Genomic DNA, 15,000 nt, shown 5'->3' with positions numbered 1-15,000 from the left:
ATTACTTTCGCGGACCCGTGATCTGTAGATATACCACACTGTCAGATGAAAAGGGAGACTTAGAGCTATCATTTGATACCTAGTACATCCTTCTGGGTTATAAAACAGGCAAGTGACAGAAAAATAATAACTTCCTTATAGCTGGACTTCATGCGTTTTTGTGGCAAAGCATATTATAATCAAAGCAGCTATCATGTGTGTCTATGGCCAAAAGCATGTTCATAATCCGGTTTTGAGATCCTAGCAAATTCCTGCATGGAGAGATATGGTCATTTTTTATCACTAAATAAAAAATGGTATTTATTTCTGTAAATCACACACCACATATTTCTGTACATTGCTCAGCCCCAGAGTATCCCTCTTACATGGCAATTATATTGCCCGTTTCAGGACAGTCTACCCTACACACATGAAATACATGTAGAACCAAGGCTTGCTGTGGTGAGATACATGTGAAATATAAAATTTTATAATGCTTTTATATTTTAATTCTTTAAAAATCAAAATAAAATCAATGATAGTACTAATACATTAAATGATGGCAGATCTGGACAGCCTAGACTCTGCTGAAAAAAACTATTTATAATATGTGTGTGTGGCACTTACAATGGCTAGAATAAATCCTTATGAATAAAGGTAGTGAAAATGCCCTAAAAACAGCTTAGGGTTCTAAGGGTTAATCTGCGTTTACATGGAACAAGCGTTTAATCATTTAGAAGCTCCTAGTTGTATTGTTGCCATGGAAACTCATTGTTCTCGTCACTCTGCATTATTACCACATAGGGAACACCTGAGCAGGAAGAAGAAATGTCGCAGTTATCCAACAATCAAAGAGGACTATAGTATAGATTGGCATTATTATTATTATTATGGGTGGCATTATTATTGTGTGTGTGTGCATGGGTGGCATTATTATTGTGTGTGCATGGGTGGCATTATTGATATGGGTGGCATTATTATTATTATGTGTGTGTGTATGGGTGGCATTATTATTATTATTATTATGGGTGGCATTGTGTGTGTGTATGGGTGGCATTGTGTGTGTGTGTGCATGGGTGGCATTATTATTGTGTGTGCATGGGTGGCATTATTGATGATATTATTATGGGTGGCATTATTGATGATGATATGGGTGGCATTGTGTATGTGTGTGCATGGGTGGCATTGTGTGTGTGTGTGTATGGGTGGCATTGTGTGTGTGTGTGTGTATGGGTGGCATTGTGTGTGTGTGTGCATGGGTGGCATTGTGTGTGTGTGTGTGTATGGGTGGCATTGTGTGTGTGTGTGTGCATGGGTGGCATTGTGTGTGTGTGTGTGTGTATGGGTGGCATTGTGTGTGTGCATGGGTGGCATTATTATTATTGATATTGATATTATGGGTGGCATTATTATTATTATGGGTGGCATTATTATTATTATGTGTGTGTGTATGGGTGGCATTGTGTGTGTGTGTATGGTGGCATTGTGTGTGTGTGTGTGTATGGGTGGCATTGTGTATGTGTGTGCATGGGTGGCATTGTGTGTGTGTGTGTATGGGTGGCATTGTGTGTGTGTGTGCATGGGTGGCATTGTGTGTGTGTGTGCATGGGTGGCATTGTGTGTGTGTGTGTGTATGGGTGGCATTGTGTGTGTGTGTGATGGGTGGCATTGTGTGTGTGTGTGTGTGTATGGTGGCATTGTGTGTGTGTGTGTGTATGGGTGGCATTGTGTGTGTGTGATGGGTGGCATTGTGTATGTGTGTGTGTATGGGTGGCATTGTGTGTGTGTGTGCATGGGTGGCATTATTATTATTATTATTATTACATAGGTAGCATTGTGTGTGTGTGCATGGGTGGCATTGTGTGTGTGTGGTGGTGTGTGTATGGGTGGCATTGTGTTGTGTGTGCATGGGTGGCATTGTGTGTGTGTGTGTATGGGTGGCATTGTGTGTGTGTGTATGGGTGGCATTGTGTGTGTGATGGGTGGCATTGTGTGTGTGTATGGGTGGCATTGTGTCCGATTCCGATTGAGCCCACTACTCCATTAGTAATCAGATTGAAGGTGTCTATGTAAACAGGGCCAGTGATTGCTTTATTTTAAACAGGAGGTAAATATTGCAGCTATAGTGATGGTTTTAACTAGAGATGTACCAGATAGATCGGCTGGTGACCGGAATTGGCCGATTTTCACGTGATCGGGCATGATCTGATCTGAGACATGCCGATTTTTATACCCCGATCAAATGCATACGCGAGAGCATAATTAACACCCAGCTGAGTTTGGTAAAAGTTTGAAGAAGCTAGCAACAAGGCCAACACTCAGGGCTGGATGTAGGGCTACACAGAAAGCACTAATAGGCTACTGAGTTTTTCTATGCAGCTAACTGTGCTGCCATATTGGCGTGGAATTTACTAAGCTGTCTCTTCATTAGGCTCGTAAACGCCATCATCACCGCCACTGTCACTGCATGTCGGCGTGCTGCTCACATGTCAAAGTCAAGGTCTGCTTTATTGTCAATTTCTTCACATGTCAAGACATACAAAGAGATCGAAATTGCGTTTCTACTATCCCACGGTGGAACAAGATTTTTGCAATTTGTCCACAGACAAACATAACATTCAAGTAAACAATATAAAAAGTAAAATAAGAAGGTACAATGAATGAAGAAATAAGAGCAGCAAAATTTGGTAGAAATTGTGCAATTGTGCATACAGTAGACAGTCAATATAATAGTGCAAAAGTCAGCCAATAAATGGCTGAGGTAGTTTTGTTTGACCTAAGCATGCAAGTGGCATAGTGGTGCAAGTTATGTAAGAGCAGCAGAAGTGTGTTCAGAAGTGTTCAGGACAACAGGACAACAACAACAAGCTGCAAGTGTGCAAGTGGGAGTGCAAATTGGAGTGAGTGCAAATTGGGAGGCGTGGGTAGTGCAAGTGGGAGAGTGCAAGAGTGGAGTAGTGGGCAGTGCAAGTGGAGTAGTGGAGTAGTGCAAGGTGGAGTGCAAAATTGGGAGTAGTGCAGAGTGGGTAGGGTGCAGAGTGGAGTGGTGCAAATTGGAGTAGTGGAGTAGTGCAAGGAGAAAAGCAAGTGGAGTAGTGCAAGGTGGGTAGTGGGTGAGAAAAGTGGGGAGAAAAAGTGGGAGTGGTGCAGGTGGAGTGGTGCAAGTGGAGTAGTGCAAGTGGAGGTAGTGCAAGTGGAGTAGTGCAAGTGGAGTGGTGGGTGGTGCAAGGGAGTAGTGAGGTGGTGCAAGTGGAGTAGTGCAAGGGAGTAGTGCAAGTGGGTGGTGCAAGTGGAGTAGTGCAAGGCAGCCATTGTGGGGTCCTAAAGTCCAGGGTGTTATGTTGCTGGCGGGGGTGGAGGGAGAGGGAGTGTTCAGGATCCTAACAGCCTGGTGTATGAAGCTGTTGGTGAGTCTGGTGGTGCGGGAGCGCAGGCTTCTGTACCTCTTCCCAGAGGCAGTAGATCAAACAAATTGTGAGGCAGGGTGACTTGCATCACTCACAATTGTGGTCTGCTGCGGGTGAGGTGGGAGGTGTAAATGTCCTTCAGGGAGGGGGAGAGAAGCACCAATAAATCCTTCCAGCTGTGTTCACTATGCGCTGCAGGGCTTTCCTGTTGTATTCAGTGCAGCTTCCGCCCCACACAGCGATACATGTGAACCGCAAGCGCAGCTGAACGGAGATAACCGATTGCGACATTAAAAAGAATCAAAGTTTAGTGATCATAGGCTACATGATAATAAGATGTCAACAAGCAGCGACATACAGTAGCCCTCTAGTAGTTCTACTCCACTTAAAAAACGGAACTATTTACTGCACGTGGACTCAAGGCTATGCTTTAATACTGTCTAGCAGATTGAAAAGTGGATGTTGTGAAAGTGAACAAACGATAGCCTAGAAAGGCAAACAAAAGTTAAAAGTTGCTTTTGACATTGTAGCCTACAATGAAGAAAAACTGATGCTCTGAATACTGAATCAGCCCGTCTCTGAAAGTTCCTATAGCCCAATTGATGCATTTAACCGAATTTGGATTTAAGTTTTCACCGCCAAAACAGACTTGCGTTGTTTTATATGGTGGAGCACCTAATCGCTATTAGCACTTCTCCCCTGCGTTTGCGTGATGGCCTAATCCCACTTTCCCCTCGCCCTCCCATACATTCATCAATGCATATGACAATATGTTCCATGGTAGCATGTTCAAATGTATCATGAACATTGTTTTTGTATTTTTAACTGGATATTGGATGTGAGAGAAGAAAAAAAAAAAAAGAGTTCCACACTTTCAGTGAAATGAATGTCCCACACTGGGAAATATTATAGTGTGAAATGAGTGTCCCACACTGGGAAACATTATAGTGTGAAATGAGTGTCCCACACTGGGAAACAGTATAGTGTGAAATGAGTGTCCCACACTGGGAAACAGTATAGTGTGAAATGAGTGTCCCACACTGGGAAACAGTATAGTGTGAAATAAATGTCCCACACTGGGAAACATTATAGTGTGAAATGAGTGTCCCACACTGGGAAACAGTATAGTGTGAAATGAATGTCCCACACTGGGAAACATTATAGTTTGATACTTTCAGTCCCACACTGGGAAACATTATAGTTTGATACTTTCAGTCCCACACTGGGAAACATTATGGTTTGATACTTTCAGTCCCACACTGGGAAACTGGTTTGATACTTTCAGTCCCACACTGGGAAACTGGTTTGATACTTTCAGTCCCACACTGGGAAACTGGTTTTGATACTGCAGCTGAAGAATCTGTCTGCTCACCGTTTCCATTTTTTATTTCATTATTGATAAGTTGATTACATTTATAGATAGATAGATAGATAGATAGATAGATTTCTATATTAACATGTTCTATTAAAAAGAAAAAGATAGAAAATAACTATTTGTGTGTGTGCTGTAAAATGGTTAGAAGAAATGAAATCGGAATCGGCTAAAATCGGTATCGGCAGGTCAAACTATGAAAAATCGGAAATCGGCATCGGCCCAGAAAATTGCAATCGGTGCATCTAGTTTTGCATCTCTAGTTCTACACACACACAAACCTCTCTCTAATGGACTTCCGCCTGACTCTGCCCACAGTGACCACACCTGACCGCTTACTTTACCACATGTGATACACTATACACACACTCCTGTTGTCCTGTTACACATGTGCTACACTATACACACACTCCTGTTATCCCCAATAACACATGTGATGCACTATACACACACTCCTGTTATCTCCGTTCTCAAACTCGGGGCCCATTCATGCAGAGTCTTACATAGACATGTGTTTAAACTGAGCACAAGCACGCACAAACACACACACACACACACACACACACACACACACACACACACACACACACACACCCTCTTACCCCAAGAGGTTTGACTGTTGACACGTGTCCAAATCCCATCTGTCAGTGGACTCTATGTGGTTAGGGCTGCTGAGCTCTGTGTGTGCTTGTGTATATGTGCTTGTCTTTCTCTGCAAGGCAGCCATTGTGGGTCTAAAAGTCCAGGGTGTTATGTAGCTGAGGGTGGAGGGGGGAGAGGGGGGGAGTGTTCAGGATCCTAACAGCCTGGTGTATGAAGCTGTTGGTGAGTCTGGTGGTGCGGGAGCGCAGGCTTCTGTACCTCTTCCCAGAGGGCAGTAGATCAAACAAATTGTGAGCGGGGTGACTTGCATCACTCACAATTGTGGTCACCTTGCGGGTGAGGTGGGAGGTGTAAATGTCCTTCAGGGAGGGGAGAGAAGCACCAATAAATCCTTCCAGCTGTGTTCACTATGCGCTGCAGGGCTTTCCTGTTGTATTCAGTGCAGCTTCCGCCCCACACAGCGATACATGTGAACCGCAAGCGCAGCTGAACGGAGATAACCGATTGCGACATTAAAAAGAATCAAAGTTTAGTGATCATAGGCTACATGATAATAAGATGTCAACAAGCAGCGACATACAGTAGCCCTAGTAGTTCTACTCCACTTAAAAAACGGAACTATTTACTGCACGTAGACTGCGGCTATGCTTTAATACTGTCTAGCAGATTGAAAAGTGGATGTTGTGAAAGTGAACAAACGATAGCCTAGAAAGGCAAACAAAAGTTAAAGTTGCTTTTGACATTGTAGCCTACAATGAAGAAAACTGATGCTCTGAATACTGAATCAGCCGTCTCTGAAAGTTCCTATAGCCTAATTGATGCATTTAACCGGAATTTGGATTTAAGTTTTTCACCGCAAAACAGACTTGCGCTGTTTTATATGGTGGAGCACCTAATCGCTATTAGCACTTCTCCCCTGCGTTTGCGTGATGGCCTAATCCCACTTTCCCCTCGCCCTCCCATACATTCATCAATGCATATGACAATATGTTCCATGGTAGCATGTTCAAATGTATCATGAACATTGTTTTTGTATTTTTAACTGGATATTGGATGTGAGAAGAAAAAAAAAAAAAAAAAGAGTTCCACACTTTCAGTGAAATAAATGTCCCACACTGGGAAACATTATAGTGTGAAATGAGTGTCCCACACTGGGAAACAGTATAGTGTGAAATGAGTGTCCCACACTGGGAAACAGTATAGTGTGAAATGAGTGTCCCACACTGGGAAACATTATAGTGTGAAATGAGTGTCCCACACTGGGAAACATTATAGTGTGAAATGAGTGTCCCACACTGGGAAACAGTATAGTGTGAAATGAGTGTCCCACACTGGGAAACAGTATAGTGTGAAATGAGTGTCCCACACTGGGAAACAGTATAGTGTGAAATGAGTGTCCCACACTGGGAAACAGTATAGTGTGAAATAAATGTCCCACACTGGGAAACATTATAGTGTGAAATGAGTGTCCCACACTGGGAAACAGTATAGTGTGAAATGAATGTCCCACACTGGGAAACATTATAGTTTGATACTTTCAGTCCCACACTGGGAAACATTATAGTTTGATACTTTCAGTCCCACACTGGGAAACTGGTTTGATACTTTCAGTCCCACACTGGGAAACTGGTTTGATACTTTCAGTCCCACACTGGGAAACTGGTTTGATACTTTCAGTCCCACACTGGGAAACTGGTTTGATACTGCAGCTGAAGAATCTGTCTGCTCACCGTTTCCATTTTTTTATTTCATTATTGATAAGTTGATTACATTTATAGATAGATAGATAGATAGATAGATAGATAGATAGATAGATAGATTTCTATATTAACATGTTCTATTAAAGAAAAGATAGAAAATAACTATTTGTGTGTGTGCTGTAAAATGGTTAGAAGAAATGAAATCGGAATCGGCTAAAATCGGTATCGGCAGGTCAAACTCTATGAAAAATCGGAAATCGGCATCGGCCCAGAAAATTGCAATCGGTGCATCTAGTTTTGCATCTCTAGTTCTACACACACACAAACCTCTCTCTAATGGACTTCCGCCTGACTCTGCCCACAGTGACCACACCTGACCGCTTACTTTACCACATGTGATACACTATACACACACTCCTGTTGTCCTGTTACACATGTGCTACACTATACACACACTCCTGTTATCCCCAATAACACATGTGATGCACTATACACACACTCCTGTTATCTCCGTTCTCAAACTCGGGGCCCATTCATGCAGAGTCTTACATAGACATGTGTTTAAACTGAGCACAAGCACGCACAAACACACACACACACACACACACACACACACACACACACACACACACACACACACACACTCTTACCCCAAGAGGTTTGACTGTTGACACGTGTCCAAATCCCATCTGTCAGTGGACTCTATGTGGTTAGGGCTGCTGAGCTCTGTGTGTGCTTGTGTATATGTGCTTGTCTTTCTCTGTGAGTTAGTGTGCCTGTGTGTGTGGGTGTGTCTGTGTGTGTGTGTGTGCGCTTGTCTTTCTCTGTGAGTGTGTGGGTGTCTTTGTGTGTGTGTGTGCGCTTGTCTTTCTCTGTGAGTGTGTGTGTGTGTGTGTGTGCTTGTCTTTTTCTGTGAGTGTTTGTGTGTGTCTGTTTGTGTGTGCTTGTCTTTCTTTGTGAGTGTGTGTGTGTGTGTCTCTGTGTGTGTGTGTGTGTGTGTGTGTGTGTCTCTGTGTGTGTGTGTGTGCTTGTGCTTGTCTTTCTTTGTGTGTGAGTTTGTGTCTCTCTCTGTGGGTGTGTGTGTGTGTGTGTGTTAGAACTGTGTGTGTGTGTGTGTGTGTGTGTCTCTCTGTGTGTGTGTGTGTGTTAGAACTGTGAGTGTGTGTGTGTGAGTGTGAGTGAGAGTGTGAGTGTGTGTCTCTCTGTGTGTGTGTGTGTGTCTCTCTCTCTCTGTGGGTGTGTGTGTGTGTGTGTTAGAACCGTGAGTGTGTGTGTGTGTGTGTGTGTGTGTGTGTGTGTGTGAGTGAGTGTGTGAGTGTGAGTGTGTGTGTTAGAACTCTGAGTGTGTGTGTTAGCACTGTGAGTGTTTGATGGAGTGTGTGTGTTAGCACTGTGAGTGTTTGATGGAGTGTGTGTGTTAGCACTGTGAGTGTTTGATGGAGGGTTGGCCAGCTGCCTTTTATTCCTTTTTAAATATTTTATAGAAGTGGCTCTGTGTGTGTGTGTGCGCGTAATGGTGCGGCAAGGCAAGGGCGCTTCGGCAAGGCGTGTGTGTGTGTGTGTGTGTGCGTGCGCGCGTGTGTTATGTAAAATTTATTTTGCTTTAGTGGTCTCAATGCCGCAGCACTCGTAACATTTTTATTACCCTGTAAACACATTCTCACACACACACTCACACAGACACGCACTCACACAGACACACACTCACACAGACAGACACATACACACATATACACATGCGCATACATACACACTCACACACAAACACAGAGAAACACTCCCACTTGCACACAGACACACACATGCATACATGGACATGCACAGACAGACACACACACAGACATGCACACAGTCACATACATCTTTGTTTAAAAAGGGTGTGTGTGTGTGTTCTAGATGAGTCGATGCAGAAGCTGTTTGAGGGCGGGAAGGGGAGTGTGTTCCAGAGGGTTCTCTCGTGGGTTCCATCTGACAACCACCAGCTGCAGCTGGCAGGAGCGCTGGCCATCGCCAACTTCGCCCGCAACGGTGAGACACATACACACACACACACACACACACAGGAGCGCTGGCCATCGCTAACTTTGCCCGCAACGGTGAGACACACACACATACACACACACACACACACAGGAGCGCTGGCCATCGCCAACTTCGCCCGCAACGGTGAGATACACACACACACACACAGGGACGCTGGCCATCGCCAACTTCGCCCGCAATGGTGAGATAAACACACACACACACACACACACAGGGGCGCTGGCCATCGCCAACTTCGCCCGCAACGGTGAGATGCCAACCTGATGCCCACACACACACACACACACACACACACACAGGAGCGCTGGCCATCGCCAACTTCGCCCGCAACGGTGAGATGCCAACCTGATGCACACACACACACACACTCTCTCTCTCTCTCTCTCTCTCTCTCTCTCTCACACTCACATACATATACACACATACACGCTCTCTCTCTCTCTTTCTTTCTCTCTCTCTCACACACAAACACACACTCAAACTCACACACACACACACACTCTCACACACACACACTAAAACACACACATACACACACTCATTGTTATTCTATTCTATGTAAGTGGCACTTATTGCTGCACTCTCCATATGCTAGTGCCACTGTGCATATACATGATTGGCACAGAAAAACATGACTAGATGTACATGTAGATATACAGATAAACATAACTAGATGTACATTTAGATATACAGATAAACATGACTAGATGCACATGTAGATATACACACAGATAAACATGACTAGATGTACATGTAGCTATACAGATAAACATGACTAGATGCACATGTAGATATACAGATTAACATGACTAGATGTACATGTAGATATACAGATAAACATGACTAGATGTTGACATACACACAGTCACATGTATTCTTTTAAGGAAGCTTTTTCCAAAGTGACTTGCATGCCAGTTATATCTGAAGGGCATTATTGCATGTCAGTTATATCTGAAGGGCAAGTGACTTGCATGATCGTTATATCTGAAGGGCATTTATACATGTCAGTTATATCTGAAGGGCATTATTACGTGTCAGTTATATCTGAAGGGCAAGTGACTTGCATGATAGTTATATCTGAAGGGCATTATTACATGTCAGTTATATCTGAAGGGCATTATTGCATGTCAGTTATATCTGAAGGGCATTATTACATGTCAGTTATATCTGAAGGGCATTATTACATTGTCCCCAGAGCAGCTCAGGTTAAATGCCTTGCTCAAGGGTACAACAGTGTGTGGAAACCGGCACACACTCACACACACTCACACACACTAAAATAAATTCACTGGGATTTTAAGACTGATATTTCTCCTCTCCTCCTCTCCTCTCCTCCTCCTCCTCCCCTCCTCTCTCCTCTCCTCTCTCCTCCTCCTCCCCTCCTCTCCTCCTCTCTCCTCTCCTCTCCTCCTCTCTCCTCTCCTCTCACCTCTCCTCCTCTCACCTCTCCTCTCTTCTCCTCTCCTCCTCTCTCTCCTCTCCTCTCTTCCCCTCGAATCTTCTTCCGTCACCTCTCTCGCCTTCCTCTACTCCTCCACCCCTCCTCCTCCTCTCTTCCTCCTCCACCCCTCCTCCTCCTCTCCTCCTCTCTCTTCCTCCTCCACCCCTCCTCCTCCACTCCTTCTCCTCCTCTCCTCCCCTCCTCCCTCTCGCCCTCCTCTACTCTTCCACTCCTCCTTCTCTCCTCCTCTCAGATGGGAACTGTATCCACATGGTTGAGACTGGGATCGTTCAGAAGCTTCTGGATCTGTTGGAGCGTCACGTGGAGGAGGGCAACGTCACCGTGCAACACGCTGCTCTGAGCGCGCTCAGGAACCTCGCCATTCCTGGTACACACGCACACCTCACTTCCTGTCTCCCTGACCTCATCCTGTTTCAGAGGTGGTTGCAGCAGCCATGGGTGATGATATGCTGCTGGTTGATTTGATTGATTTGTTGATTGATTGGTTGATTTGATTGATTTGTTGATTGATTGGTTGATTGATTGATTGATTGATTGATTGATTGATTGATTGATCGATCCCTCCTTCCAGTGGTGAATAAGTCTAAGATGCTGGCAGCGGGTGTGGCCGAGGTCGTGCTGAAGTTCCTGCAGTCAGAGATGCCACCAGTCCAGTTCAAACTGCTGGGCACCCTACGCATGCTCATTGACACGCAAGGTACACACACTCACACACGTGTACACACACACACACTCAGTCTGATATGCCACCAGTCCAGTTCAAACTGCTGGGCACCCTACGCATGCTCATCGACACGCAAGCTACACACACTCACACATGTGTACACACACACACACTCAGTCTGATATGCCAACAGTCCAGTTCAAACTGCTGGGCACCCTACGCATGCTCATCGACACGCAAGGTACACACACTCACACACGTGTAGACACACACACTCAGTCTGATATGCCAACAGTCCAGTTCAAACTGCTGGGCACCCTACACATGCTCATCGACACGCAAGGTACACACACACACACACACACACACACACACACACACATTCATTTAGAGGCTCATTGACTGAAAGTGTCCATTTAAAAATCCTATTTGTTTATTTATTCACGGTATTGGTATATTCAGTAAATGTGTATTAATGATCTCAATGTGTGTGTGCGTGTGCGTGTGTATATGTGCGTTTGTGTGTGTATATGTGTGTGTGTGTGTGTGTGTGTGTGTGGTGGATGCAGCGGATCAGCTGGGTACCAACTGTAAGCTTGTGGAGAGGCTGGTGGAGTGGTGTGAAGCTAAAGACCACGCAGGAGTGATGGGGGAGTCCAACCGCTTGCTATCCGCCCTCATCCGACACAGCAAGTCAAAGGTGACACACACACACACACACACACACACACACACACACACACACATACATACATACATACACACACACACACACACATACATACATACATACACAGACACACACACACACACGTGATGATGGGAGAGTCCAACTGCAAGACATTAAAGCAGGAACTCTCCAAGAACAGCCGTGGCCTACTGGTTAGCACTTCGGACCTGTAACCGGAGGGTTGCCGGTTCAAGCCGCCCCCGATCAGTAGGCACGGCTGAAGTGCCCTTGAGCAAGGCACCTAACCCCTCACTGCTCCCCGAGCGCCGCTGTTGATGCAGGCAGCTCACTGCGCCGGGATTAGTGTGAGCTTCACCTCACTGTGTGTTCACTGTGTGTGCTGAGTGTGTTTCACTAATTCACGGATTGGGATAAATGCAGAGACCAAATTTCCCTCACGGGATCAAGTGAGTATATATACTTATACTCAGGCTTGGAATTTCACCTTTTTAGGGGCAAGGCCACTTGGCCTTCAGTTGGGCATATCTGGTGGGGGGCACAAAGGCCACATGTCAGGGCACAAAGGCCAAAGTTAACTATAGTAGTAGGCTCTAAAAATGATCAAAATTGTATTTAGCCTATTCACAGCAGTAGACCTGCATCACTGTATGAAACATTACAAAAACATGAAACATGACATATTACATAGAACTGTAAATCATCTGATTATCTAATATTTACAGATATCTAGGCTATATTTAACATTTACTTTATATTTGGCCTGTTATGAAATCATGTATTGAACAATTTAGCACAGCTCAGCTTTAAGAAACTCAAATAGCCTAGATGCATGCTTAGCATTTTGTGATCATTAAGGCTACTTTAACAAACTCTTGGTCAGCTGTATATCCTCTGATTTTAACATTTACCGACATCTAGGCGATATTTGTAACATTCACATTTTGTATTTGGCCTGTTATGAAATCACGTCGAAAAATTTAAACGCGTTGTGAAACTTAAAGCCCAAATTTGGAGACATGCATGTCGAAATTTGCTGCAAATTCAAAACCGGATTACTCTGGAACGGCTAACTGTACAGGGGACTGCTTTAAACCTTCGTGTTCGCTAAGGTCTGCTGTTTATTTTGATATATGGTTTGCCTTGTTGTGAAGTATTCCACCAAGATGAATGGGTAGGGAGATAGGCGCAGAACCTAGAATTTATGATTCAATTTAATCATAGTATTTATTTGTCTCGCGAACCGATCACCAAACTGCTAACATCGTTTACAAGCTGAGAAAAAGCTCTTTCATGTGATGTGATACTTGTGACGTCTGTATGATGTGTAGGCTACTTCGCGAGTACTGTAGTTAAACTGAAAATAATGGGTGAATCTGGACTCACTTTCTCCACTGCATAAAAGACTACATTAGTTTGTTTGCGCTGTGAATGCTAAGATTATTTTGTCAGGCCATAGGCTAATAAAATACGCTATTAATCGGACGCAAACCAGAATATTGAAAGAAGGGGGCACCAAGGCCACAGTGGCCTGTAAACCTCTGATTTTCAAAGAGGCATCACGGCCAACGCAAGGGGCAAAGACGGCCATGGCCGTCGTGGCCGCCGTGAAATTCCTACCCTGCTTATACTTATACTTAAAGGTGCCATGTGTAAGAATTGAGGTAAAAATATCCAAAAAATGAGCTACACGCATCAAAAGAATGAAAAGAAATAAGAGCGATGATGTCATAATGACACGGTATGATGATGTCATTATGACACGGTATAGTGCTGCAGAGACATCAACCTGAATGCTAAATTGCATGCTAAATTACTAGCCACAGGCTTATGGGCGTACTTGAACCAAAGAGTATACACCTGTCGGGCTGTGGCTAGTAATTTAGCATGCTAATTCAGGTTGATATCTCTGCAGCACTATACCTTGTCATTTTTTTAATGACATTTAGGGTTCCAAACGGTTAATGACTTGAAAATTATTCTGACTGTCATTTGCATCAACTATTCGGAGAAAAATGTAATTTGCATAATAATTTGGAACGCAGTGCAGTCATGAATAAAACGATGAGTCTCACAGGTGTGTGTTTGTGTGTGTGGTGAGGTTGAGGAGACGTTTGTTGACCTGAGTGCTCTCCCTTGCCAGCGTGTGTTGAAAGAAACACCATCGCCACAGCGTCGCCTCTCGCATGTTCATCTCCTCGTTCAGATAGGAGCTCATTTACGTGACGTCCGGCGGAAGTACTTGTAACATGTCGGGATATGCTGTTCAGATATACGGTCCATCCGCTTGATATCCGCAGAACATGCAGACACCTACTTACACAAACACTGTCTAAAAGCAGCTAATGAGGATGATGATGATAATGATGGTGTATGTGTGTGTGTTCACCCTCACAGGACGTCGTCAGAACAGTTATTCAGAGTGGCGGTGTCAAGCACCTGGTGACCATGGCAACGAGTGAGCACATGATCATGCAGAACGAGGCTCTGGTTGCCCTGGGGGTCATCGGCGCCCTCGACCTGGGTGAGTCCACCCAGAGGTCAAAGGTCATATCTGACCTCACGTAACCTCCTGACCTTGTGGTGACCTCTTATCCCTCCCTGTCTGGCTGGGGGTGAAAGTGATGGAGTTGATATCATAGACACACACACAAACACACCAGTGGCGGTTAAAATAATAACGGAGGAAGGAATGTCCGCTTGATTGGTGTTGGTGGCAAATGTGAGGTTGTGATGGTGTTGGTGGCATATGTGAGGTTGTGATGGTGTTGGTGGCAAATGTGAACAATAGAGTATGTAGGCCGCCTACCCAGACACATTTATAGCAGCAGTATGTACTATATAGCATTTTAACTGGCAATGTTGTGCAATAAATGCTGTTCTGACATTCTCAGGGGGGGTCTGACCTAAGGAGCTAGGCTAGCATGCAGCAGCCAGAAAAGTTGTGGGTTCAATTCTTGGCTTCCACCATTGTGCATTTGAGCAAGGCACTTAACCCCAAATTGCTCCAGGGACAATGGACTTTGTAATATAATTTTAATATATGTCACTTTGGATAATAGTGCTAAATTAATAAATGTAA

At 44.5% G+C, this 15,000-nt stretch overlaps 1 protein-coding gene across 1 annotated transcript in view; it reads left to right on the top strand.

Moving 5' to 3' along the window:
* The window catches only part of rap1gds1 (RAP1, GTP-GDP dissociation stimulator 1), a 55,360-nt gene that overhangs the window by 36,602 nt on the left and 3,758 nt on the right, over positions 1 to 15,000 (top strand). The window contains exons 9-13 of the mRNA XM_048236089.1: positions 8,938 to 9,089; positions 10,799 to 10,933; positions 11,138 to 11,263; positions 11,791 to 11,930; positions 14,316 to 14,442. Coding sequence (XP_048092046.1) covers positions 8,938 to 9,089; positions 10,799 to 10,933; positions 11,138 to 11,263; positions 11,791 to 11,930; positions 14,316 to 14,442 — 680 coding nt within the window. The remainder of the gene's footprint in view (positions 1 to 8,937; positions 9,090 to 10,798; positions 10,934 to 11,137; positions 11,264 to 11,790; positions 11,931 to 14,315; positions 14,443 to 15,000) is intronic.

Source organism: Alosa alosa, chromosome 24 (assembly GCF_017589495.1).
Source record: "Alosa alosa isolate M-15738 ecotype Scorff River chromosome 24, AALO_Geno_1.1, whole genome shotgun sequence".
NCBI classification, from domain to species: Eukaryota; Metazoa; Chordata; class Actinopteri; order Clupeiformes; family Clupeidae; genus Alosa; species Alosa alosa.
Note: the sequence above shows the minus strand (reverse complement) of the source record. Positions and strands in the feature narration are given on the sequence as shown.